General features: G+C 40.4%; 1 protein-coding gene across 2 annotated transcripts; it reads left to right on the forward strand.

Annotated features, from left to right (window-relative positions):
* The first annotated feature begins 891 nt into the window (after window positions 1–891).
* Window positions 892–26,671, forward strand: NAT10 (N-acetyltransferase 10). Of its 2 annotated transcripts, none has more exons than XM_067296287.1 (28): window positions 892–1,135; window positions 2,687–2,778; window positions 3,437–3,608; window positions 3,917–4,039; window positions 4,810–4,871; window positions 5,753–5,867; window positions 7,179–7,286; window positions 8,029–8,162; window positions 8,529–8,622; window positions 9,145–9,243; window positions 9,801–9,937; window positions 10,480–10,604; window positions 11,020–11,170; window positions 11,986–12,082; window positions 12,878–12,994; window positions 13,952–14,053; window positions 14,155–14,229; window positions 15,425–15,541; window positions 15,733–15,866; window positions 17,827–17,875; window positions 18,157–18,250; window positions 18,347–18,457; window positions 19,547–19,719; window positions 20,276–20,395; window positions 21,387–21,485; window positions 21,917–21,990; window positions 24,602–24,685; window positions 25,910–26,671. In XM_067296287.1, the coding sequence occupies exons 1-28, from the start codon at window positions 1,028–1,030 to the stop codon at window positions 26,001–26,003; spliced, it is 3,060 nt and encodes a 1,019-aa protein (XP_067152388.1). In that variant the 5' UTR covers window positions 892–1,027; the 3' UTR covers window positions 26,004–26,671. The 2 variants fall into 2 exon arrangements, with proteins under 2 accessions (XP_067152388.1, XP_067152390.1); XM_067296289.1 differs by having other exon boundaries at window positions 15,425–15,529.
* The last annotated feature ends 736 nt before the right edge of the window (window positions 26,672–27,407 follow it).

The raw sequence follows: 27,407 nt of genomic DNA on the forward strand, positions 1-27,407 counted from the left end.
AAAAGGTAGTTGCCCAAAGTCCTGTATTTTTACTGGCCAGAGAAGACGTGTTTGCGATCTAAGCAATTACCTGTTTGTTTTTGCAGTAAGAACGTACGGCCTCGGCCACTTCCTCTGTGCTCGCCGTACCCTCTGCAGCGTCGTTTCGGGGCGGCGAGGCCCATGGTGCGGCCTCTCCTCTCCTCTCCTCTCCCCCTTTTCCCCAAAGGCGCTGCGGCACCGAGACCCCGCGGAGGGGGCGAACGCCGGGCCGGGCTCATGCGCCGGGCTTCCCCTCGGACCGTGGCCATGGGGGAGCGGGCAGGGGCCCCCTGGTTTCCTGCAGGATGGGGCCTCGGGCGGCGGCTTCCCCAGGCGGCAGGTCGCAGCCTGTCCGTTGCTCTAGCGCTCCTCACGGAGCCGCTCAAGGTTCCTAAGTGCGGGGCTGCCGCCAAGGCTTAGACAAAGCTAGGAGTCTAAGTTAAAAACGCTCTGTTGTCTGAACCTCTAGGGAAAGCGACGTTCACCAGCCCTGCGCCATGGCGAACGCCTTTTTCCCCGTCGCGCCTTCGATGGCGAGAACAACGTGGCCCCTGCGTGGCTGTGGCTGTCGGGTCCATAGCGACGCTACTGCTTTTTCGGCTCTACCGCGGCTTTTCCAGGGGGTGGAATGGGCTTAGAATCTTCGTCCCAGCTTAAATTCTCCTCGTGCCAAAAATACAATAATAAAAACTTTCGTGTTGGGGCCTGCTCTTGTCACTGGCTCGTGGCGCAGGCGAACGGCGCGGGCAGCCGCCGCCCGGGGTCCTGGCGCGGCGCGGCGCAGGCGAACGGCGAGGGCAGCCGCGGCGCTGCCGCCGTGGGTCTTGGCGCGGTGCGGCGCGCGCCGTTTCCCTCGCGCCGCCCCCACGTGGTGCGGTGCGGCGTGGTGTAGTGTGGTGTCCTGCGCCGTGCCGCGCGCGCTGGGAGCCGTTGGCGGTGGCTGTTGGCGGCTCTGCCCGCGTGGGCGCTGTGGGGAAGGGCAGAGGCATCCCCGCCCGCCGCCGCCATGCAGCGCAGGAAGGTGGACAACCGTATTCGGGTGCTGATCGAGAACGGCGTGGCCGAGCGGCACCGGGCCCTCTTCGTCGTGGTCGGCGACCGCGGCAAAGACCAGGTAACCACTCTGCGGCGGCAGGGGTGTCCCGCCTTGCGGTGCGGGAAAGGAAGGGCTGGCTTTAAACCAGACGGTTAGGAATCCTGTTCGGAGAACTGACCTTCTGTAATCTCCGGCTACGGCGTTTTGTTTTTTTCCCCTTGGTTAATTAAGTCTTAAAATTGTACAAATTAACGAAAAAAATTATGGTGTGACTAAGCTTATAGCACATACGAGGTACTAAACGCGATGTCCCCGGTAGGGCAGACCTATGATGCAGAAACATTAACAAATAGCAGAAATGTTTTAGGAGACTTTAATGTTAAACCTCTCTTGTTTGAGAACCTCGCAAAGGTTGAATAAAAACAAATAGAGGCATACTTAGTAGAAGAATGAAATAGATGATTTTTTTTAATGGGAGAAAAAGTTACTTAATTGCTTGGGTAGTAGGAGCTTCTTTCATATCTATGTGAAATTAAAAGGAGGGTACAAGTCATATTTCATTCAGTGAGTTATCCTGCAAATGTCACCACACTAGAGTTCGGGCTGGACGTACCTGGTAACATTGTATGGAAAAGAATTGCCAGTAAACTCCTTTCTCTTCAGAACTTTTCTGGATTTTTTTTTTTTTCCCCTAGAGTGGAAGAGGGAAGATCAGCAGGGTAAAAGCTGTAACTTGTTTTAAGATAAGGTGGTTCTCTTAACTTCAGTTCCTAGAAAACTAAAGCAAACTGTGCATAAATATGTTAAATACCTGGAAATTAATGAGTTGAGTAGGTGCCAGTGCAGACTGTCTGTAATTGATCATGTTAGACCAATAACATGTTTTTTTTTTAAATAGGATATCAATCTCTGTAGATAGAAGAGCATCTTAGATACCTTCATTTTTAGTAAGATTTCTGGTACTGCTTTATGCAATATTTTCATAATCAAATTAGGGAAATATGGTCTTTGTTAAATTATTATTATGGAGCTAAACTGGTTGGACAATGCTATCTGGAGAAAGTGGTCATTCGTTTCCTGTTAAAGTGGACAGGTCCATACTGTGAGTAATGAAGGGACATATCCTCAGTCTAGTTGTATTCAGTATTTTCATTAATATGCTGGATGCTAAAACAGTAAATATGCTTATTGAATTTGCAGGCTACATAAAATTGAGGCAGGTTGCCAAGTACATTGAGGGATTAAAACTCAAAATGAAAACTGTCAGACTGTAGAAGCAGCCTGAAACATTGGTTAAAGTCTAGGGCAGAGAGAAATGCAAGGATATGTATTTAGCCTGGAATAATCAGCTTCTGTTTGTGCAGTTATTAGCAGTTTGGCTAAAGAAGAATGCAAAGATAATGACAAGTATAATTCAATGTCATCAATGTCATGCTGCTGTGGAGAAGGCAGTTGTTATACTGGGCTGTATAAACAGGAACATAACTTTCACAGCGTGTCAAGTGATCATTCTCTTTTGTACAGGGCTGGCTGGTAGATAACAGAGCTGTAAAATCAAAAGCAGAAAAATATTTTGCTCCTTGATGTTAGCTTGTGAATACAGTTGTTCATGAATATTTGTTTTGGCAGGTGGTAATACTTCATCACATGTTGTCTAAAGCAACTGTAAAGGCCAGACCCTCTGTCCTGTGGTGTTACAAAAAGGAGCTGGGCTTTAGCAGGTAAGACATATCTTATATTTCATGTTGTGGTAGAAGTCTTAGCTGCTCTGTTTGAAGCAAAAGCTTCATAGCAGGTCTGCTGGAATGAAGGTCTCGTGGTTCACCTATCAGGAGAAACAAGGTTAGTTCTTGGAGGAGCTACAGAAAGTTTGGTCTTCCAGGACTAATATTTGACTTAAAAAATACAGTTGATATCAGTACTAGTTGTTTCTGGTTTCCTGCTGTAATGGTGACACTCACTCAGTTGTCCTGGACCAATCTCTTCCTCCATCTGAGTTGTTCACCTTTTTAGTCTCAGTGATATTTAGGATTGAATGCAGGCCAAAATTAGTATTCCTTTGATTTGAAAAAGGTTTAAAATTTTAATTCCTAGATTTGTGTGCATACTTCCAGTCTGGGCGCAAAGTCAAGAAGGATGTGTTTCCTGTAATGACTTAGGTTTCAAACAAGTGACTTCTTGCAGAAACAGCTGCTTCTGTGTGATTTCCACCACTTTGGGCTGAAGGCTTGTGGGAGCAGTTCATGAGGTCAATGCACGTGATCCAAGATTTTTCCTTGGAGTCCAAACTCTGAATTTCTATTAGACTTGAATATAGGCCTGAACACAGTCTTCTCAAACTTTTTTCCCAGACAACCTCTGTATAATTTTGTTTTCCAGCCACCGAAAGAAGAGAATGAGACAGCTACAAAAGAAGATTAAAAGTGGGACTTTAAACATAAAAGATGATGATCCTTTTGAGTTATTTATAGCAGCCACAAACATTCGCTACTGCTATTATAATGAGACTCATAAGATTCTCGGTAACACTTTTGGCATGTGTGTACTTCAGGTAAGGAATTAAGCTTTTAATTTAAGAAAGTCATAGCACTAGTACCAATTGCTTTCAGTTTAAATGCCACAGAAATAGTATTTGTTGCTTCTGTTATTTCAGTTACAATGGCCCTGTGTATCTCTTGTAAGTTTTCTGATGGTAATACAGGCTTGTTGGTAGAATTTTAATGGTAAGTTGGTTAATGCAAATGTTAGATTTGAATTATACTTTGAGAAATAACGTCTTCTGGCTGTTACGTTCCTTTTAGTAAGTGCTAGCTGTGTTGAGAGACTCTAGACAACTTTGAAGTTTTATTTATTTCCTAGGATTTTGAAGCCTTGACTCCAAACCTGCTAGCTAGAACTGTTGAAACAGTAGGAGGAGGTGGAATTGTGGTGATTCTCCTGCGAACTATGAACTCATTGAAGCAACTCTATACAATGACCATGGTGTGTTCAAACTAATGTGTCTGTTTTATGTAGGCAGTATGTCTTTTTTTTTTTTTTTTTTTTTACTTTTATTATGGGCTATGATCTTCCTTCCATCATCTTTCCTACTGCTTTATTCATCTACCACTGGATGTGTGTCTTATGTTTAGGCACTTGTACCAAACCACATATCTTGACTTGCTGCTGGGTTATGAGAAAGAAACACCTGTCATCTCAAATGTAACTGTGTTCTTTTGTTTGACTATAGTGTTGGAAAGTATTAATGCTACCAGCCCCTGTAACAGAAAGTTAAGTGTAATAGATCCTTTGGTATTTTACAACCTGGTGCTACGTAAGAAGTTAGTTTCACAACTGAGAGATGTTTCTAAAATGTGATCTATTCACGTTGAGTATACTTACCTGTAGAGCAGGAAGTATTTTTGTTAGTAATAATACCAGTACATAAATTTAAGTAATAGACTATTTTTCTTAGCATCCCTAAAGTGTTTGAAATGTTCTGTACTTGGCAGAAATGATGTTTAAGTTGGGCAAGAGCAAATAAGACCATTGTGAGAAGTATTGGTGGGAAAAGTAAATTTTGAAGAAGTATTTGGAAAATATAGATGTTTCACATCAAGCAGAAAGCAGAGCCCTTAGTCTGGGGTGCAGTGTTGATGGCGAGGGAGTCCACAAGAGTGGAAAAGATGTTGTATTGTCCCATGAGTAGTACTCTTATAAACTTTACAGTTACACACACTTTTTTCTGTGGTTCAGCTTCCTCTTTGTTTCAGGATGTACACTCTCGCTACAGAACAGAGGCACACCAGGATGTAGTAGGAAGGTTTAACGAAAGGTATGTTATTAAGAGTGTAAAGTGTTTAGGCTAATGCATCTGCATGCCCAAAAAGGACATCTAGAACAACATCTGGTATTTGTATTAAGAAAGCTTCCTTCACGTTTGTATTAGAATAGGGCTTCTTTGATGCTTTTTAGTGAAGTTTTCATGTTCTGTTCTGGAAATGAATAGTTGTTGGAGGAGCTGTATACAAGGGATATGCAAGTGGATCCAAATGTGTTAGCATTTGTAAAGTGTTCTGAGGCCATTTCTTGAAATTCTCTGTAGAAGCACACGCTTCAGTTGAACAGAAATTCAGAGACTTCTTGTACCACTATAAAACATGAAACTGCTCAGCATGAAGTCTTCTCTGTGGTTTTATAATAGTTTCTGCAAAGGTGCTCTCATTGCTTTTGTTGTATAGAATAAGTAACTCATACTGAGTGAGCCCAGCCAATGGGAAAATTGCAGTATTTGTTCTTTAGCATGCAGATGGTGGTTGTGTGATGTCAGGATAAAAACAGAATGATAAAGAAACTAGCACTATCTGCAGTCTGTGGGAATCAGCATTTGTCACGATGGCTGTGGGTTCAAGTCTTTCACTTTTATACAGCTACCTCCCACGTAAAAATTAGAAGTCACTTTCTGGCTCTCTTGGTAGATCACCTTAAGTTAGTAGTCTTCTTCAGCAGCATCCTGGTAAGTTGATGTCTCTTCTGTATAGACCATCCTGATTTTAGGTTAGGAGGCACGCTGGTAATGGTGTGAACTTGTCTTAGCCCAGCTGGGAACTAGCTGTAAATATTATGTTTGTGTTGAGAGGAGAGGGTAAAATAACTACCAAAATGCGATAGTGTTGCTAGTGCTTTTTACTGAGTTGTCTTTGCTTGACTGCGCAGGTTCATTCTGTCTCTGGCCTCTTGCAAGAATTGCATCGTGATTGATGATCAGCTGAATATCTTGCCCATCTCCACTCATGTTGCAAACATCATGCCTGTTCCACCGCAGTCGCAGGTCAGTAAGCAATGTCAGCAACTTTTCCTTGGGAGAAACAGGTCTGAATTGAACACTGTGTTAAAGCTTTAATAAATATGAAACTTTCCTTCATCCTAATTGATATCAAATAATGGTCTTGCAGAGAGGAAGAAAAATGTTCTGCAGAGAATATCATACCACATATCAGTGAAGCATGGGAAGCTGTCTTTTCTTTTCCCATTGACTTTTGTCTGTTTCTGCTTTTTTCATACTTGTCTGCATTTGTTGGTTTTGCTGTATCACCATTTAGCCTAGCAAGATAGAGCTTAATTCCCTCTGACTGCTGTTTCTGAAGTGCATAGGGAGATTTAAAGCTGATGAACAGTTGGGAGGAGACAAATAAAAAGACCTTTCAAGGGTTGGAAGGTGGGAAAACACTTTGGAAAGAAGCATATTATGAATTTGGGAGTTTCTTGAAGCCGTGGTGTTTGTCTGAGTTTATGACTGTGAGTTATGCTTGCTGTATCTCAGACAACATTCACTGAAAAGGCAGACAGAGCTTGCACTATCAGAAACGTATCCTTTTACCACTTTCAGCTGTAAAGTCAAATGGAACCAATTTTAAATACAAATCTTTAAACTTTTCAACCGTTTTGTATGGGTGAAGAAATACCAACATAGATTCTGTCAGAGACAGTTTTTAGTGTTTTAACAGAATATTGATGTTTAAAAAAACACCTTAGCATTGTGATGATGTTGACAGCAGCACAAATACTTATTTGTTGGATGAGATAGACTGATGCCTTTGGAATTTTCAGTGACAATTAGGAAATACAAAATCAATTTCTATTTAAAATTGATTGCTTTTGTGTCTACATTAATTGATTGGCTTTGAAAATCTTGATATTGGTTTGAAGACTGATCTAATGGCTGCTGCAGTAGTTTTTCTACCTAAATGGCAGTGTGTACACCCCCTATAACAGGTTACACAAAGATGATAGAATTTTGGCTTAGCCTGGAGACTTAAAGATGAATTAAATTCTTCAGAAAGCTTTTGTCCATTGTCTCTTCTTTCTAGCCACTCCACAGCACCATGTACTGAAAATACTTTTTCCTCCAAGCTTGGGGAAGACAGGAGAACCACCTCTTGTGTAACCATTCTCTTGAAAATGCATTAAAATTAAAGTGTTAAATATCTGTCCATCCATTCCAACTTTTCTGTCCCTAGGGAGTATATTCAACTTGTGGTAACACTTTCTTTCAGTTATCTTTCTCTGCCTGATAAAATACGTGGCATCTGTGCTGAGGTGTCTCTTATTAATCCTGTTGTGGTAAATCCTATGCTTGTAGGAAGACAGTCTCCAGCCCCAGGATCTAGAGCTGAAAGAACTGAAGGAAAGCCTGCAGGATACACAGCCTGTAGGAGTTTTGGTGGATGGCTGTAAAACTCTGGATCAGGTTGGTGTGATGTTTAAACTTGGGATGCTTTGTGCTTGAGAGAGAACTCTAGGTGCTGATGTTTGTGTCTCTTCTTGCATGTAATCACATCTAAGAGTGTGACTGTTAGTGGGGGTGGTCTTGCATCTTAGAGAAATTTGAAATAAGTTTGAAATAAGTAGGCGACTTAACATGAAGTTTCTATTCAGTTCAGTTCTGCACAGAGTTGACAATCCATGTCATGATTTAATGTGCCCCCATTCCTGCTTCCCTGACACTTTCCTTACCCCAGTTGGAGAGTCACTGACTAATGCAAATGAAGGCCCTATTGCGATTGTCTTCCCTGTTCCAAAGCATCCACTGAGAAGTTACAGTTCAGCTTCGTGGCTCCCAGACTTGTGCACTTCTTAAACCCTTTCATAGTTGGAGCCTTCCCACTGCTCATCTTCCTTCTCTGGCAGCTCCCCAGCAGTGTATCTCTTCCTGTCTTGCTGAATATTTCTTGTGGGCAGCGGCATGAAAACAGTAACTGCGAATTGCTTTATTGGTTGCTGAGCTGTGTTCTGCCCTGACCTGTTTCAAGAATTCAGTGAATCAAGATTCAGTGGATCAAGTGGGTTTTAATGTCCGGCTCTCCTGTTTTGTCTTTTTCTCCTTTCTTCGCATTCTCAGAAAGAAAGTAAGCATTAGTGATAAGATTAAATAATGCTGAAAGCAATTTAGATACTGCTTTTCATTTTCTATTTTTTTTTCTGATCACCAGGCAAAAGCAGTTCTGAAATTTATTGAAGCCATTTCTGAGAAGACTCTAAGGAGCACTGTGGCATTAACAGCAGCTAGGGGACGTGGTAAATCTGCTGCTTTGGGGCTGGCTGTTGCTGGAGCAGTAGCTTTTGGGTGAGTGATGGCCCCATCTTCCAGGCTTTATTTGCACCCATAAATTAAAAAAAAATGATGACAGGATTTGAATGTATTTATCATTTCCAGTCCTACATCCCCCCCTTTTTATTCTTCTTGCATCATTTGGTGGCTACATACAATGATATTCAGGTTTTTCTATTTTATAGTAAATCCTCAGTCTTTAAAAATCAAGATACATATAAAGAAGTGTGATAAGTATCTAAATGATCTGCTCTGTTTGGGTAATTAAATAAAATCAACCCCCTCTAATAAAAAAATAATCTCCTTTGTGTCTGTGTGTATATGGAAAATTTGCTAGAAAAGGAGTTAAACACTTGTTTTTTGTTTTTTTTTCCTGTGCAGTTATTCCAATATCTTTGTCACATCTCCCAGCCCTGATAACCTTCACACTCTCTTTGAGTTCATATTTAAAGGCTTTGATGCACTGCAATATCAGGTAAGGAGAACAGACTATTTTACAATACTTTCATAGAGGTGTTATTTAGCATGGATTTTACATCTCACCTGTAAATTGTGTTTATATATATTATGTATAGTAGCTACAAGCTAATATGATATATTTATATATATAACATATAATTTATATATATATATAAAATTTTTATTATATATTATATCATATACAAGCTATATATTATATATATTAGCTACAGGCTCTTTCCCTGACAACCTCTTTAATAATGTTTTGCAAAAGTGAATCATGGTACAGTCATGTTTTCTTCCATATTTGTAAGTTGGGAAAATCAGTTTCTTCCTGTAGGGAAACAGACAGTTTTTAACAGAAGCAAGTCAGTTCTCAGTTTAGGACTTTGAAGCTTTCATCACAAGAATTTTGTAACTGACTTGTCACTGTTAGAATTTGAAGTAACAAGGTATGCGTAGTGAACTTATTGTCTTCAGAACAATAATTTTCTTGGATCTTGGCTTTTTCAGTTTGTTTAACAATGTTTTCTTTCAGGAACATCTAGATTATGAGATTATTCAGTCTTTAAACCCTGAGTTTAACAAGGCTGTTGTCAGAGTGAATGTGTTTAAGGAGCACAGACAGACCATTCAGGTAATGGGCCTCTCTCACTCTTGCCTTTTTACTTTTGTTCATTACTATTTCTTTTAGCTGTTTTAATTTTAAACATGTTCACTTTACATGATGTGTAACATATGTAAATGTGTAAGGCAGACCTTTCTTCTGGTGAGTGACTTTCATAAATAAAATATTTTGTTTCTCTTTGTGAATAGCTTGTAGATTACAAAGAATCTTGGTAAGTGCTTGTGGATTCCTTCCTGAAACAAAAGATTCAGACAACTGTGTTGGAAGAGCACATGTTCACAGTGATTAATTTCCTTTATTGTCCTGATCTGTACAAATAAATGTGTGTGTTAATGTACAAAATAAGATATGTGACCCTGTCCTTGCAGGCTAGCATGAACCCTCTCTACCTCTCCCAGCTGTTTTTTTTTTTTTTTTTTTTTTCATGTCTATCTCTGATATGTTGGTCATGGAGAACAGGGACAACAAATGGCTTCTCAGGGCTCCCGCTTGGCCAACTCTGACAGTTTCCTAGCTCTCAGATATAGCTGTTGTTGACAGTGACTGTGTCCTCTCATTCCTTGCAGTATATACATCCTGCTGATTCTGTGAAACTGGGTCAAGCTGAACTTGTTGTGATTGATGAAGCTGCTGCCATCCCTCTCCCCCTGGTGAAAAATCTGCTGGGCCCATACCTTGTTTTCATGGCTTCTACAATAAATGGGTAAGTCTTGAGCAGCCACTGTCTACCTGGGAAACCAGTTATGCAATGCCAGTGGATTATTTATCTACAGTACCTCTTTTTTTATTATTATTACACGCTCTCAGAACAGGTCATCTGTTCTTTGTTAATTATTAATCTCTTGTGGAACTACTCTTTACAATGACCAAGAATGACCACTTGAAAATGTTGCTTTCCTTTGGTTTCATTGCAGATTAATTAAGAGTTTGTCTTATCTGTTTTGTTCTGGTACAAGAAGCAAATATATAAACAAGATTCTGCAGCCTGTTAGGAGAGGAGGAAGAATAGCATATTTTTTCTCTTTTAGTGAGATTAAGAAAATGCTGGTGTAGGCTGCCCTGTGCTACATGTGCAAGAACATCAAAGGCAGCAATTCTCACAGATGGTGGAGGCCCTCACAGGCCTCAAAATGGCACATAGCTCTGGAAGGCAGAGAAGGTAGCTTAGTTCAGTGCTGGAGCTTTCCCATAGCTCAGGATTGCTATTTGGGTATTTGTATCAGACTTTTGTCCTCTGCTTTTCAGGTATGAGGGAACTGGTCGATCACTGTCTCTGAAGCTCATTCAGCAGCTCCGGCAACAGAGTGCACAAGCCCAAGTCTCAATGACAGCGGAGAACAAATCTACAGCTACAGCTAAACTCACCTCAGGTACTTCGCTGTATTTTGGGCTGCAGTATATAGCTGTGAGTGCCAGTACTGCTGACTGGCAAGCACTGTGGGTATCCCTTGCATTGTGCTCTGCAGCTGTTAGGAAGGTAGTGGTACGGGAACATGAAGGAACTCTCCTCTTAACTTTTTCCTCATCATTTTCAGACGTAAAAGCTTGAAAGGCATGCGAGTAATGTTGCTCTACCTGCTTCTCTAGGTTATATGGGGATACAGGCTGAAGGCTCCAGCCAGAACAGTTACGATTCAGAACAGTTACAGTTTTCGAGTGCCTTCTGCTCTGTTCAGATTTGGGTGTGTTTCTAATCTCCTGGGAGCCCTTCAGAGGACATTGATCCTATGCTTTGCTAGCTGTAACTTTGAACGCTAAAGGTTCTTCTCTGACATCTCTTTGCAGCTCGTGCATTGCATGAAGTCTCCCTCCATGAGTCAATTAGGTATGCCCCTGGTGACCCTGTTGAAAAGTGGCTAAATGACCTGCTGTGTTTGGACTGTCTCAGCATCACCAGAATTATCTCTGGCTGCCCACTGCCTGAGACCTGCGACCTGTATCCTTGCTCAGATGTGCTCTGATAAAATACATTACTTTCAGGTGAAAAAGGCTTTTTCAAGCTGATTAACAGTGGTTTACGTTTGTTAGCCCTGTACAGTTTTCTGGTTTTCTTGACACTTATTATAATCCAGCTTATTTGTCTGTACTGTAGTTCAGTTTGACCTGCCTCGTGCCCTGGAATGGTGATTAAACACCCTGCTTAGCAGGGACTTGACTTAAGCCTGCAAATGGTGATCATAGTTTTCTGCCACTGGTTTTCCTAACTCTGGACTGACTTGGGATGACCACCCTGCTTAGAGACTTTGAAAATATATGTTCTTAAGAATTAAGAGATTCCAGTGTGTTTCAGTTAACATGAGGAAGGTCCTCTCCTTACAACAGTATAGAGTCCCAGTCTTACATCGACCCACTGTTATCTGTGAAGATGAGTATGAATTCTCCCACCAATGTGATAACCTCAGGACTTGATCTCTTGGCAGAACACTGCTCCACTCTTCTGGAGTTGAGCTCTTACCACTGCCCTGTAAGACTGATGGCATGTGTTAACAGGGCATTAGCAAACTTCAGTTTTATCAGAGAGACAATTCTAAGGGAGGATTGAATGGAAGGAAGTCCTTGTCAGAGTTATAAAAGGTTTAGCTTTAAAGAGAAAGGATATTACTGCCCCAAATCATTCTTGTACACAAGAGTGTAGAGTATAAGAGCGCTATCCAGCATGTAGCTTAAGGCTGTATGGAAAATATCACTCCTAAACTAACAAGGAGCATGTCTTTTTTTGGTTTAGGTTGTTTCCTTAACCCTTCTGTTTAGATATTATGTAAACAGAGACACACTGTTTTGTTACCACAAAGCATCAGAAGTTTTTCTGCAGAGACTGATGGCTCTCTATGTGGCTTCACACTACAAGGTAAAGTTTGTGCTACTTCCATCAGAATTTTGGCTAGGAGTTTTGTGGGTGGAGCATTGCCAGTTTAGGACAGTCTAATTGAATTGGCCTAATTGAGTTTTTCTGGACACCTTCAGGTGCTTCTTGTTACATACAGATTTGTATTCTCTCTACTTTGAGAACATTGCTGCCTCAGCCTAGCTGAATATGCTAAATTTACAGATATCTGTAATATTTCTGTTTGAGAAATCCTGGAGACTAAATTCTAGATGAACTCATACTTGTATGGAGCTTGTTCAGAATGGTATTAGTGATAAGCCCTCTTTCACAATTGTCTTTACAGTTTTTTAGTAGCCTCAATTTAACCAAATGAGCAGAAACATTGTACTACTGAAAAGAGTGATAAAAATCCATCTCAGAGTTTCGGACCATGGGTGACTATTAAATATGGCTTGTGAAATCAGTGAGTACTGAAGTACAGAGCACTAAATGTCTGACACTTTAGAATAAAAATTTATTTCATGTTCCATAAACTAAGAGATAAATAGCTATATAAAAATAGGAAGTCCAGTTCCATACATGTGAAAGCAAGAGGTTTCACTTGTGCAAAATAATATTGTCTGGTAGTATAACAGCCATGACTTGCCATGTGAACTGCTTTATCCATCAGTATTGCACTAGTTGCAAAATTTTTAATAGCCCTAAATTCAGAAAATGGAGTATGGTTTAGAGTTCAGCTACCAATGTTGTACTGGACTTTTGAAGCTCTTCTCTTGGAATAATTCTTCTACTCTCTGATATGTGTTTACCCTCCAGAACTCTCCCAGTGACCTCCAAATGCTATCCGATGCACCTGCCCATCATCTTTTTTGCCTTCTGCCCCCTGTTGCACCTACCCAGAATTCATTGCCAGAAGTACTTGCTGTTGTTCAGGTGAGAGAGCTGCACATGTGTATAAAGTGAACTGTGCAATAATAAAGCAGTGATACACTGAGAGACAGCAGTCTGCTATTTAGGAGTAGGTAGTAGTTTTTGGGTGTGTTTTTGTGTGTGTTGCAAGAGTGCATAAAGGCCATGCTTGTCACTTTTTTTTGTAACACTTATTGCTGTACAAGTACATAATGATGCTGATTCTCTTGCATAGACCTTCCAGCCCTCAGAGTATGTTTGTGCTGCAAAGCCCTCTGAGGAGCTGAACTACTGGTTTAAGAAATTGCTTTGTCCTCCCATTTCAGCTTTCTGCCAAGGAAAGTTGGTTTACTGGTTCACCTTGCTTATCCCATGTCTTTAGCATTCCTTTTTATTTGCAGTAATACTGCAAAAATACAAACTGCTCAGGCATGGATGCTGAGAGACATAGAAATAGTTCAGTCCTTAACTGTTGTATCTCTGACTATCTGCTTCTTCTTTCATAATGACTTGTTAATTGCCTGTGTTCAGTGGAGCTAGTTAAATCTGTTTATTAAAAAAAAACAAAAACCAAAAACATTTACATGAGAAGTATGTGAAAGCTGAAAAGAAATACTTGGAGGACAAGCTTTCATCATTGCTTTTGACAAACAGAAAATGCATAGAGCTTTTTCTATACTGGAATCTCCTCAGGCTTCTGTTGCACCATACTGTAATGCCTGCTGCCTCAGATGTGCCTGGCTGGCTCACTGATGTGCTTTTGAGATGGTATTTTTAGGAACAGAGCATGTTTGTTGGCACATACATATTTGCTCATCCTGTTGCAGAGCAGGAATCATTTGACATGTCAGTTCCTGCCTCGGTGCAAATACTGTGTAGTGTACTCTGTGACTGAGTATAAATTTTGATTCTGCTGCAGTGGAGTGACTGTAGGAGGAAACAGTTTTTCTCCGCTCACAGTCTTTTACCTTTTTCTGGCAGGTGTGCATGGAGGGAGAGATCTCTCGCCAGTCTATCATGAATAGCCTTTCGAGGGGAAAGAAAGCTTCTGGTGATCTTATTCCCTGGACCATTTCAGAGCAGGTAAATAATTTAGCTGTCTAGTTATACCCAAGTTGTATTTCATTGCTTGTTTACAGAGCATGCATCTGTGTTCTTTAAACTGACTTATGTTTCTTGTGCAGTTTCAAGATCCAGATTTTGGGAGCCTCTCTGGTGGGCGTGTTGTTCGCATTGCAGTCCATCCGGATTATCAGGGGGTAAAGTATTTTGGAACCCAGTTATTGTAAATAGTTAGCAGTGGTACCATGAGAATGGCTGTGTAGTCAGACTGAAGCTCTGTCTAGCCCGGACTTCTGTCTCCAGGGGATAGTAATAGTTTGCTGAGTAGGTAACGCTTTGGCATTGATCCCATAGTTCAGAAGGATCATAGCTATGTGTCTTTCATTTTTCCCCATCTTTTTTCTTTTTTCTTTTGGATGTCTCTACTAGTTACACTGGGTGTCAGTGTCTGCAACCTGACAGGTTCACCACAACCACAAGTTCCTCCCTATAGAAAGGGGCCTGAAAAGATCCTTGCATTTTCTGTGGATAATAAAGGGTGACTACGGGGATAAATGTCTATATTCTTTGGAGGTAGATTTTCTTTTCATTGGAGCAAAGTGTCAGTTGTTCAATGAAGGAAGAGGATGATCTTTAATCCTCCTAACTGGAGGTTCTTCTGAATGAGATTTTCTGGAGGGCAGCTATTTTTTCAATGCAAAAAAGGTTGTTGTAATTATGTATCTCCCTGGATGTTTCTGTAAATAACTCTGAAGTCTGGAGAAAAACAACAGAAACAGTGGCCAATAGTAAATGCCTAGAAAAGAGTTTAAGAACAGAACAAACACATATTGATTGCCCCAGTTTCCAGCATTTTAAGCTTGGGGACTTCCTGAGCCAGAGGTAGTAACAGAGTGAAGTCAGGAACTGAGTGAAAGACACACAGAAATGTTTAGATGTTGCAACGGGTTGGGGGTGTTTACTCTCCTCTGGTTGGGTAGCAAACCAGTGCTCCTGTCATTACTAGGCAGCATTATAGCATCCCAAGAAGCAGTAGATATTCAAGATCCAGTAATATTTATTGTGAGATTGCAAAATCTTCATGCTGGTGTGTTTGTCATTTTCTGAGTGCTGGAGGTAAGTACTGAGAATTACTACACAGTCCTGAGCTACATACTGGGCTCTACTTCTCATTGTGATTTCAGTCAGAGAATAGTGTCCTCTAGTGTCCTTCCCCATGGAGCTGCTATGTAGGAAGGTAGTGGTACTGCTACTACTACTGTCATTTTTGCAGTGACTGAATGTTCTCTGTGCTGACAATCATTAATGGGTTTATAAGGGGAGAATGTTGTTGTGTTGTCTTGAAAAATAGATACATCTTTTTCCTTAAAGTATGCTGTTACTACTTCACAGATGGGCTACGGCAGCAGAGCTCTGAATTTATTGCAGATGTACTATGAAGGCAAATTCCCTTGTTTGGAAGAAAAAACAATTCAGAAGCCCAAAGAAATTGCAACTGTAAGCAGTGAGGTATAGAGCTCAGTGCATTTCTTGTATTTCCTGCTGTGTTAAGCTGTTTGGTTTTCACTGTAAGCCTCAATATTGATTTTTGTATGTAAGGAGGGAATGTTCATGCTTATTTATTTATTATACAGAATGAGAGATTTATTTGCAGATTGTTGTGAGGAATGCTACTAATCCGTTTCCACTTTCTCTTCCAGACTGTTAGTTTGTTAGAAGAGGTTGTGACACCTCGGAAGGACTTGCCTCCTTTACTTCTCAAACTGAGTGAGAGACAAGCTGAGAGTTTAGACTATCTAGGTGTATCTTATGGCCTAACACCAAGATTACTGAAGTAAGCCTTTATTCTATTTGTTAGTTAAGCCCAAAGCTAAAATATAACTGATATAGATGCAGTTATTTTACACTTTGGACATTCTCTTTCTCTCTGCAGGCTTCACTTGTTTCTAAATCTGGGGCAGCTCCAAGCTCTGTTCTCCTGTAAGACCTATCCTTGGTGCTCATTAGTGCCGGACTTAACCATCTAGTACATCCTTCAGGGTAGTTTTTCTGAAACTCCTTCTGAGTGCAAACCAGTTCTTGGATGTCTCTGTGACCCTTCTGAAAGTTAGCTAGTTTTAATTGCTAGTAACAGCTCAGTTTCTCCAGGCTGGAGTAATAAGAACAATGTGTAATTAGTAGGGACAAGTTAGATACTCCTTCCTGTGACCTGTAGAAGCTTGAGCTGCTGCTAATTTTAAACTTAGTTTTTGTTTCCTGGCTAATGTAAACACTTTTCACCAACAACTACAGTTGCTTCTTACTTTTCTTACCATGGAAGAACTGAGTTACTGCACCAGCAAATCAATATAAATTGGTTTTATTAATTTTTCTTAAGTTTTACCTCCATTTTACAATATAGTTTTATATAAAAACTTATAATAAATCCTAACATTTTTATTGTATTATAAAATTTTACAAAATATCTAGGTTTCTGAGACTCTCTGACTCTCTGTGTGGGAAGTTGTGACCCATAGTTTGGGAGACAGTTACACAGTAGTAGAGAATTCTTCCTCTTGTTAGCCTAGGACCAAAGCAGTCATTTATCACCTAAAGCCTTGATTCCTTGCTGGCTTGTCCTCATTTGCAGAGGATCTAGGGTACTACACAAACACAAGAGATCAGACTGAGTTCAACAGAAGAAGTAAGACCCATGAAGCCCAAAGTGTGACTGACTCAGTCAGAACAATGTTAGATAGCTGTGTATAATTTGGTGTTGCAGATACAGAGACTATAGCCCATTTTGTTCCATGGCAAGCATGCTGCAAAGTTCATGCCAAAATGGGATGGTGAATTGTTTAGCTGTGCAGAAAAAAGCAGCAGAACTTAATGGTTAATGTGAAACACTTTTAATCTTAAATAAAGCAAATTGTTCAGATGTCTTACTTTATTAAACAATCCCTCTTGGGGCAGAGCAGAGAATAAAGTGCTCGACTACTACTTTTTAAATTATTTGGCTGTTAGCTGTGGTGGAATAGGTAAAAGAAGGAAGAATAGCAGGGTAGGGAGAGGATGGGGTGCATGTGTAGGGCTTCCTGCCGAAATTCACAACATCCTGTGCAGCTGATGAGTAGTCATCCTGTGGCCTGCAGAGGTAGGTTGCCAGGGACAGTTGCTGTTCTGGGGCCTGACTTCTTTCTCTTGTCTGGGATGCCATATGTTTGGTCTCAGCAGGTTTCTTTATACCAGTCTTCCTCATCCTGAGTGAAGTGAATTATAGGATCGGTTTGCCACTAAGATGCAAGACAGAAGGGGAGAATGGAAAGGGATGTCAGCAGGATTTTGCTGTTTGGTCTGGGATTCTCTGTGGTACACAACTGATTATTTGAAACCTGGAAGTTGCCAGGGAGAATCAGCATTAACTGATGAAGAGTAGAGTCTCTGAAATAAACTGTAAACCCTTCAGCCCTTCCCCAGGGTATCCTTTAGGAGTCTGTGGTTTTATTGATGAAAACCTGTTTGCCTGTTTTTAAAGGAGGTCTTGGAAGCCTGTTGAATACAAGTTTGTTCATTTTCTGATATCATCATCATAATTTTTCACTCTTTTGTAAGTTAGAATTACAGTCAGGTTCAGTCCTGTTACTGGTTTCTATCAATGTTCGTTTTCATAAGTTAGTGGAATGTCTTAAACTTTTGCCTACTTTTCAACAGTTTTTCTTGTACAGTGGATAGACTGCATTTAACTATAAGTATCACTGCAAAATCAACAGCTCTGTACTTCTCAATGCTTTTTTTTCTCCTTTCCCTTTCACCAGGTTTTGGAAGCGTGCTGGATTTGTGCCAGTTTATCTAAGGCAGACACCAGTAAGTAGCATACTGTTTCTGAATGAAATCCAGCCCTATTGATATCACTGGGCATCTTTCCATTGACTTCAGTAAGATGTGATTTGGGCAGTAAAGTTTTCTGAGACTATATTTGGTTTTTGTTCTATGTTCACTTTTGTTCTTTAGGTCTGTAGCTCGTTAAAGGATTAAAGTTACAGGCTTGGGAGTGTGGTCTTTGATTAGTTTGCACTTTAAAAAATTAGAGCAGAGATGCAGCTCTTGGTTCATGGGAATGATGGGAAATATATCTTCATTACTAGAATGACCTGACTGGTGAGCATTCATGCATCATGCTGAAGATGCTGAATGAAGAGGACACTGAACAGGAGCCTTGGCTTACTGCCTTCTGGAAAGGTAACTGAGCTCATTTTGCTAATGTGAGAGGAATCTTCTGGGATATTTGTTGTGCAAATCCACAGGAATCATTTATTTTCTCATTTTGTCCTGCAGATTTTAGGAGGAGGTTCCTTTCTCTTCTTTCCTACCAGTTCAGCACGTTCTCTCCCTCGCTGGCATTGAATATTCTACAGAACAAAAATATCAAACAGCAGTCACAACCCTGTGAGTATCCAGGCTCCTAATATTAATTTAGACTGCAGTTTAAAGTCTTTGTATAGGTTTGTCAGAGTTCTCAGATGCAGCCATGGTGTGATATGTCTTGTGAAGTACTGTGAATTCCTCTTGGTCAGTTGTGTTTTGTTCCTAGTATCCAAAAAAATTGCTCGTATTTTTGAGTAAAAGCTAACAGGAGATTTTCAGCTGTTGAAAACTGTGTATTTTCTGTTTGCTTGTTTGTTTGTTTTTTGAGGAAAGATTTAAGTACTCCAAAATTAGAGGACTCTTGACTGTAACTGCTAAAGCATAACAAAACAAAATGCAGTGGATGGAGACAGAAGCCTGCCAAATTCAGTGTAGAAATAAAAAGGAAGTCTTGAGTAGCGGGGGTCAGTAGGCAGAAGAGCAGCTTACTTAGGATCTGAGGGAGAACCTTGTCATCAGAAATTTGGAAATTGGAATTTGATGCCTTTCTAAGAGAGAGGCTTTAGTTCAACTGCGTGTTATTGGGCTTGATGCAGTACTTGCTGGGGGAAATGCACAGGCAGTGTTACAAAAGGGTCAGGCAAAACAGTTCTAACAGTCCCTTTTGACTTAAAAGCCCTCTTTAAAAAGAAATTCCTTTATTTTCAGTGTGCCTAACCAAGGATTCCTCTTGTGAGAACTTGGTAATTTGTATCTTGTGGGTTTTTAATGCCTTTGCCTTGGTGAAAGGGGTAGGGTGGCTGCTATGAGAGAACAGTCCTTTATCAGCAGAACCAAGTGCAAGACAGTGAAAGCCTGGGCAGGTTGTATTTATCAGCCCACACTGGTTTTAGTCTCTTAGACATATTTGAGTTGATATGTTAGTCTGTTTTGACAGTAGCGTTTTTTTTCATATGAACATATGTCTGTCTGAAAAGACTTTGTATTGTCAACCCAGTCTGGGTAACAGAGTTAGACCGGGGATGTTGGGTTCAGAAGTGTGTTGGGATGTGAACCTGTGGGGTAGCAGTTGACCTTCAGTCAATGATATGAAAAATGAATTTGCTAAATACTGAGATCCTGGACGGCTAGAAAGAACAGTCCTGACAATATGGCCTTTTTATTATTCAGCCATCAGCCGTGCTGAATTAGAAGCTGTTTTCATCCCATATGATCTGAAGAGGTTAGAGATGTACTCTCGCAATATGGTGGACTATCATCTGATCATGGATATGGTACCTGCTGTTGCCAGGATGTTTTTTCTCAACCAGCTGGGTGATATTTCTCTCTCTGCTGCACAGTCGGTATGTATCACTGTGTGAACAAGCCGTGCTTCACCTTTCTTTGTAGTTTCCTGCTGTCTCCTACTTTTGGAGTACTTTCCCATTTCATATGTCATCTTAAAAAAAAACAAACAAAAAACTTCGCTTCCTGTAGTTGCTTATTCTGTGGTCTTCTTTGTGGTTTCTCCTGCTTGTAGTGTTCTTCCACCTTTTGTGTTTGCTTTGAAAAAAATCTGTAAAGATCATGTTCTGTTGCCTATTCAGTGATGCACTCCATGAATTTATAATATTGTGTGAACTATCGTTTAAAACCCCCTCAAAATCTTCTGGCTCTTGAGCTGCACCTCAAGAGAGAAGTGTTCGTCTGAACTGAACATGGAATGATGCTTGCCAGCTACAGAATAATTTAGGGGTGTTTCAGTGCTTTTGAGCAAAACTTCAGCTCATACCCGAGAAGCCTTGTATTACTTGGGTAGAGCAAGGACTTTGCAAAATGCGAGGGACGTTGAAGGTATTATTTATATATATGTATTTGCTCTGAAAAACCCTCTAACTGAAATGTATGTCATTTCCTCAGGCCCTTCTTCTAGGGATTGGCCTACAGCATAAATCTCTGGACCAACTGGAAAAGGAGGTGGAACTGCCCAGCAGTCAACTGATGGGCCTCTTCAACAGAATCATCCGCAAAGTAGTTCAGGTAATTACATCTTGACCTTCTTTGTCTTGGTTGTATCAAGCCAAAGTTTAATTCCAGTACTGAGCCTGGTACTAATAGAAATCTGAATCAGAGTTGCATATCTTTAGCATGTCCTCAGTAATTGACTGTAGACTCATTTGTAAGGAGAGAAAATCGTAGTGGAAAAAAGCAGATATTTATGACATTGGTTTTTATTGTAGGTGTTCTCAAATAATAGTATTGTGTTATATCTTTAAGTGTTGAAAAGTGCTGAACAAAATCCTGAGCGTACAGCCCATGGTGCCAGCTTAGCCTGATCCGTTTATGGTTACTCACTGCACTGGTGGTATCACAACCTTTGTCAAGAAGCCTTCTCTAAGGTCATTTAGAGGTGGACTTGAAGTCCTGTGAAATCAGGAGAAAGTTTTGGGTCTGTTCTTCTTTCTCCCTGATTTCTGTGATTAAGTAACATGATGAATTATCAAGTGGTGACAGAGATAAAGTACTTGCCAACTGCTTGCAATCACTTGTGCAGCCTAGGGCATCTAGATTCTCAAGGCAATAGAATATGGTAGCAAAGCATCTGCAGTGTGGCCTCAGTTGTTCATTTGAAAGGTGATTTGTTCAGCATAATACCCTTTTAATAATACTGAAGAAAATAACATGCAAGAAAATAAATACAAAGTTTTTATCTGCAAATGTTAATCAAATGACACTATATTGATAAGTATGCTGCAAATTATCAGTTCTTGCATTTATGCAAGTGGCGTTGAGTGCTGTTTTTTTTTTTTTTTCACACTTTTTATAAAAGTTGTTTTGCTTCTGCCTTCAGGAAGCAGCCTTGAGCTTTTTCATTTCAGTGTGGTGGAACATATGCATCAGAAATAAACAACTGCCTGTTAATATTTGCAAGATTACGAGAGTTTCATGGGGACAACCGGTTTGTTTGTAAAGCACAAACCTAGAAGAAACATCAGAAAGTCTCACATACCTTGATTTACTTCATTTCCAGTTGTTCAACACAGTCCAGGAAAAGGCTGTGGAGGAGCAGATGGTAGCAACAAAGGATATTGTAATGGAGCCAACACTGAAATCTTTAAATGATGATCTGGTAATTATTGAACTTCCTTCTCATCTTTAATATACATGTAAACACTATTCATAGAGTTTTCTTGAACACGGAAGTCTTGTAACCTAAATCTTCTTGGATGGGAAGAATTCCCTGTCATGTCTGTCACTTTATGATACTTATAAAACATGACAGCTTTGCCTTACGTTCCTATATTCATGCTTTGTTAAACTGCAGTATAGATCATCTGAGAACCTACAAAGATGTTCTTGAGAGTTATGTATTACAACTACATTTATGTATACCAATTATATAAAAAAATAAGTTATATAAATGACACAAGCTTTTCAGGATCATCTGGTGTTTGTTTTATGGCATATAGTGCTCTTTGGGTGGGAAAGAAGTTTTCCGTGTATAACATGGTTACTGTTGTACTTGGAACTTAATGCATCTCTTGTGGTGTCCTGTTGTAGGAAGAAGCTGCAAAGGAATTCCAAGAAAAACACAAGCAAGAAGTGGGGAAGCTGAAGGAAATGGACCTTTCACAGTAAGAATTTATCTGTATGAGTCTCAAAACCAGTTTTTCCCAGGTATCTATTTGATTGACTGGTCACCAGTGATAGCACATCTTGTTGAGACCTGTGTGCAAGGCTGTAGTTGCAGTATGGCAATCTCAAATGATCAGTAAGTGAGAAACAGCAGTGAGTATTTTCATTGGTAGCTGTGTGGGCTAAGTGTATGCTGCTACTCTGATGAAAATTTTGGGTATTGTTTGCCTGACAGGCAGTAACCATTGTTTTTAATCAGCTCTGTGTGTAGCTGCTTTGTTTCACACACAAACCATATTCTTTCCCTGATGAAATAGATTTGGTAGCAGAACTTTTCTGTTCAGGGCCATTCACCCATTGCCTTCACTCCATGAATCAGTGCCTGAGAAGTGTATCATAAGCATGAATTTTCCTGTTCCAATGCTTGAACTTACTGAATTTCCTTTTTCTGCTGGTATTTTTGACCTACCTACTAAAGCAAAAGGCTATGAGTAGCAGATCACAGCTGATCAATGGCTTGGTGTGGCTGCGACTAAGTGAGATCTGTCTGTCTGTGGAACTGAATCATTGTTAGAGAGCTGAGGGCTGGCGTGCAGTTCCAGTACTGCACACAGATGATGTAGGAGTTCTGGTTCAGTGCTCAGCTCAGCCCCAGTACCTCGGGTAGGAGCTTGAGCACATTCTTTTTTTACTTCCATTCTCTTTTCTCTGTCATTTAAACAATAAACTGTTCATGGCAAGAACTCTTGCTGTATATCTATATGGCAGCCTTGATTCTGGTTGTGTATGGAGTAATGTAACTACGTAAGTATATAATCTGCATAAATTTATGAGTAATAAAGCAAGTTGTCTGTCTGTGGATTGTTCTTAATTTGACAGTTTTCTGTGCTTCTAGAAGTAGTTATTACTTCCCTCAAACAAGGATATATGGGTCCTGTTGTTTGTTATCCAGCTTTGCTGTGTGCACAACTGTCTTCAGCTCAAGCAAAATGGTACCACAGAACTCCTAGCTAATTTTAGTGTTCTCTTCTTAAAAAAACAAAACAAAACAAAACCCTCCAAACCACAGAAAGTGAACCACCACCCAGAGCTGCTTTACTACAGTGTGCATGGATGCTTTTCAACTGCTGAACCAGCAACTTGAGTATCAGCAGATGTCTTTTTTTTTCCTGAACTAACAGCAGTTACACATGCTACTCTGATTCTTTCCCTTCTCTCTCTCCTCCTCCCAGTTTTATCTTATAAATCCTGTTTATTATACCAGCATCCCAGAAAAAAGAAATAGTCTCTTTTGGCTCCAGATTAATCTCTTTTAAATATGGGAAAAGGAACAAAAACTTCTTTGAATCTTTAATTGTCTTGTTTGAGGTAAGGACAAAAATGGATGTGATTTGAAGTGACTTGTAAGTCAGTCATGCTAGGAAAACAGCATAACCAGGGATTTTAAAAGCCTTAATTCCATTTCTTAGATTTGATAGCGTGACATACCTGTTTGTCATTTCAGACCACATTCCCTTTTTCCTCATCCAGAAATAGATTTCTGCTCCCCCCCATGAGGAAAGGGGACAAAATTCCATTTTGAACACTTTTGAATACAGGTGATAGAAAACTAATAGGAGAGGCAGAGCTATTTAATTTGAAAAGGTTTTGTCCAGCATTGTTCAGCCTTCTATTAACAAAAGCTAGTCTGTTCTGAATCTCTAAGAACTTGAGAAGGAGAGCAACCACTCGATTTTTCTGTAGGACTGCTTTGCCTAGTTGAACTTGTATGACATTTCCAGGGTACTTGAACACCATGGCAAGGGGAACAGAACATGAGCTTAAACTTGAATAGCAAATATTGTTAATGTCTCTTTTCAAAAGAAACCTGTAGGCCTTCAGTTTCTCCTGGACTGATGCAGGAAAAACTGCATTCAAAAAAAAAAAACCTACCTCCATTCAAACCTACTGCTGGTCTAAGGGCAGCTGCTAATTTAACTAACTTTCTTTTATAAGCCCCTGCTTTTTGCAACCCCTGCCTTTAGCACTGCAAACATTCTTCTCCTTCTTGAAAAAGAACTGACCCCCCCCCCCCCACCCAAAGCTTTTGAAAAGAAATCTATGTAGTGAATATAGATCTGTTTGTGGTTGTGAGCCTCAAAGCTGTAGTGACTGAGGATCTGTTTTAAGAAAGCTAATAGGCAAAGGAGAAGTATACATCACTGCTATGGAGAGTATAACCTTGCTGGCCTTATTTTTTTTCTTTCATCCAAGATGCACTCTATTCAGCACTCTGCTTTTCTGATGAGAGGCTTTCAGCAGCACAGTTCTGAGATATTTACAATAGGGGTTTCAGAGAGCTTCATCTGCCACTGACCAGCTTGAGATAGAGACAGCTGTTGGTTGCTATTGACCTAGTTTGGATTGAGCCTCTTGATATGGTTGTGACAAGCTATTATATCCCATTGCCAGTCTAATTTTGCTTTTACTTCTAAATACTGATTTGGTTGGGTGCTGAGACAGTGGCTTTGTAGAGTAGCATGTGCCTGACAGTATAATTACCTTATTTTTTCCTCCTTTGAGCTGGAAATTTTACTTGAATTTTTCTTTACTTTTTTTTTCCCCACTTAGGTATATTATCCGGGGTGACGACGAAGAATGGAATGAGGTGCTGAGCAAAGCAGGACAGAATGCTTCCATCGTCAGTTTGAAAAGGTTAAGTTGAAATACTCGCTCTACAGAGGCTTCCCTGGTCTTTCCAGCTGGCTTTATTATAGTGTTTTGTAAAACAGTGAAATTAAGGAATTAAATGCAGATAAAAATGAACTTAATGTTCTTAATAGAGTCCCCGTTTTTCTGGAGAAGTCGGGGTGGGAGCACCCAAGAGCTGTACTGGGTACTCAGTGGTTCCTCTAATAGGAGAGTGCTAATGTGAATTCTGTGCTTTTTCTCTGGAGTATAGTCCTGTCTTTATACAGCTTAATTGCTTATCATAGCTCTTTTTTCTGTTCACATGGTTAAGCCTTGGTCCTGCCATAAGCTGGTCCTATTTCTCTCTTGGGTAACTTTTAAAGAACGAACTCATTCCCAAAGCAAATGGGATTGCAAAGTGGAGCTAACACTGGGTGGGAGCCTGTGAATATTCACATAGGAGAAAATACACATTCAGGGAAGGAGAATTCTTTCAAATTTGAGAGCTAAGCTTGCAAAATGTTAAGTCTGCCCTTCTGCATTTCCTTTCTTTTCATCCGTCTTCTTTCTTTTACCTTGCTCAGCATGAAGTCTTTCCTCATCTTTTCCTCGAGGATTTATAGCTAGGACTTGCCTGCTCGTTTTCCCTTCCTGTGGTGCATGACAGCTGAAGTGATTATGTGATCTTTCCTGTATCTCTATTCCATCTTCTGTGCATTCATGTTCTTTTCATGAATGATGGAAGCTCTGAGTTTCTAGAAGCTTTACAGAAATGAGAGAGTGTTGTTAGTGCTTATAAAGATCGGAACTCTGTCATGTTTGTCCTGGTCAGAACCTAGTGCAAGAATTAAATTGTATATTTAGTTTTACAACTGTCAATAATAATATTTTTCCAGTTGCTCTAACTCCCAGATGCCCTCTACAAATTGCCTGTAAGGACCATAGCTTAAAGTCTTGAAAAGCAATGAAAAAAGAAAGCTAAAAATCAAAATCTCCTATGGGATTCAAATTGGGTTAAAGAATCTCAAGATGCTAGGAAGTGTAGGTTGTACTCTTGTTAGTGCTTTCTCTAGCACCAGTTTAAGTGACCCAAGAAATTGGAAGTATTTTTTCCCAGCCACTTTCTTTGGGAAGCCTTGAAGCAAACATTTCTGTGTAGACCCTCCCCCCTTTTACAGGAAAAACTTCCCAGCTGGATGGGCATTCAGTGTATTTTAGCAGATTTTTTTTTTTCCTCCTATTTCCCAGTGAGAAGAAGAGAAAGCTAGAAACAGTAAGAGGACCCAAGCAACAGAAGAAGTTTAAGAAGACTAAAGATACAAAGCAGAAGTGGAAGAAATGACTTTGAAGCCAATCAGTGAACTTGAATTAATGACTGACGGGTTTGTACTTAAGAAGTACTATTCTCCTTTCAAAGCAAAAGACTTCCTTTGGAGTGGAGGGAGAGGGGAGAAAAAAAGCCTTAGAGACATTTTAAAAAGCAGTTTATATTACGGGAAGTGCAGTGACACTGCCAGGAGACAGTCTATAGAGATTTTTATGAAGTGTGACTGCAGAGCTTGCAACACACTGGGATATTATGAGGGTGCTTTAGCAGCTACAAAGTTTCCATTCAGTCAAGGCAGATCAATCTGTAAACTTTCCTGCATCTTGCTGGTTGGTGTCTTTATTAAAAAGAATTTGGACAACAAAGGATAGAAATGTATTAGGCTTTGGTATGCGACTCTTACATTGTAGCATTTTTGACATCTTGATATATTTGGTTACTGGTTCAGTAGTATTGCCATTCCTTTGTAGCTTGAGGGAGTTCTCATGTGAATAGTAACTGAGATTTTATTTGGGGCTCACTATTCAGTGAGGCCACGTTGTTGATGCAGACTCGTGATGTGGTCATCGCTCACAGGAGCTCAGGATATACAATGAACACTTCTATTTTGGAAGGCAGTCTACAGTTCCCACTTACTGTGCTCCATAAGAAGCTGTAATAAAGGCTCTTCTTTTGCATTCACACTTGCTTGTAAGCTCTCAGCATTCCAGTGGCTCAGTAATTTACATTTCGTAGTTCTCAAGCAGGCTAGGATGATTAACAGGTGCTGGGGAAGCTGCTTCTGCCAGCCTGTCTCCCCTGTTATCTACTTACCTAGAGCTGCTGCTTGGCTTTGTTGGAAAGTTTTGTGTTGATGTTACCAAGAAATCAGTACTATCATACCAACACCTGGTCTTAGTGATCTTTTCTTTATGCTCAGGGCAGGTCAAACAGGCAAGCTGCTGAGCTCTGCTAGTCTGTAGTTCCCATGCGGCAATAAGTAGGTACTAGTTTAGAGCTGAGACTTTCTGTGACTGCAGTACTCTAGTTCTGGTGCCTGTCACACTCTAGTGGCTTAAAAACCAGGACAAATCTCTGACACAGAACTGTCCCTGTCCCAAACATGAGCACCCTGCTGCATTACCTTGATGTTCCAGCTTTGTGGTCTAAAGGTTTGGAAACAAGACTTACCCATGGCTGTATGTACTGCTGCATCTGATTTGCTTAGATCTCAGAGCTCCTCTTACCAGCAAATCCCAAAGAAATAGTTTCTTCCCAGTTAAAGGCAGTATTTCTTCTCTGGGAAACTATTCTATGAAGCCTCTTGACTAAGGATAGGCCTTGTACAACACAGCTTGTACATACCTTTGGGTAACAGACCAGTGTGTAAGTTGGCAGCAATAGCACTTCCCCCACACTGGAGGCAGTTGAGCCCTGAGA

Source organism: Apteryx mantelli, chromosome 4, assembly GCF_036417845.1.
Source record: "Apteryx mantelli isolate bAptMan1 chromosome 4, bAptMan1.hap1, whole genome shotgun sequence".
Lineage (NCBI taxonomy): Eukaryota > Metazoa > Chordata > Aves > Apterygiformes > Apterygidae > Apteryx > Apteryx mantelli.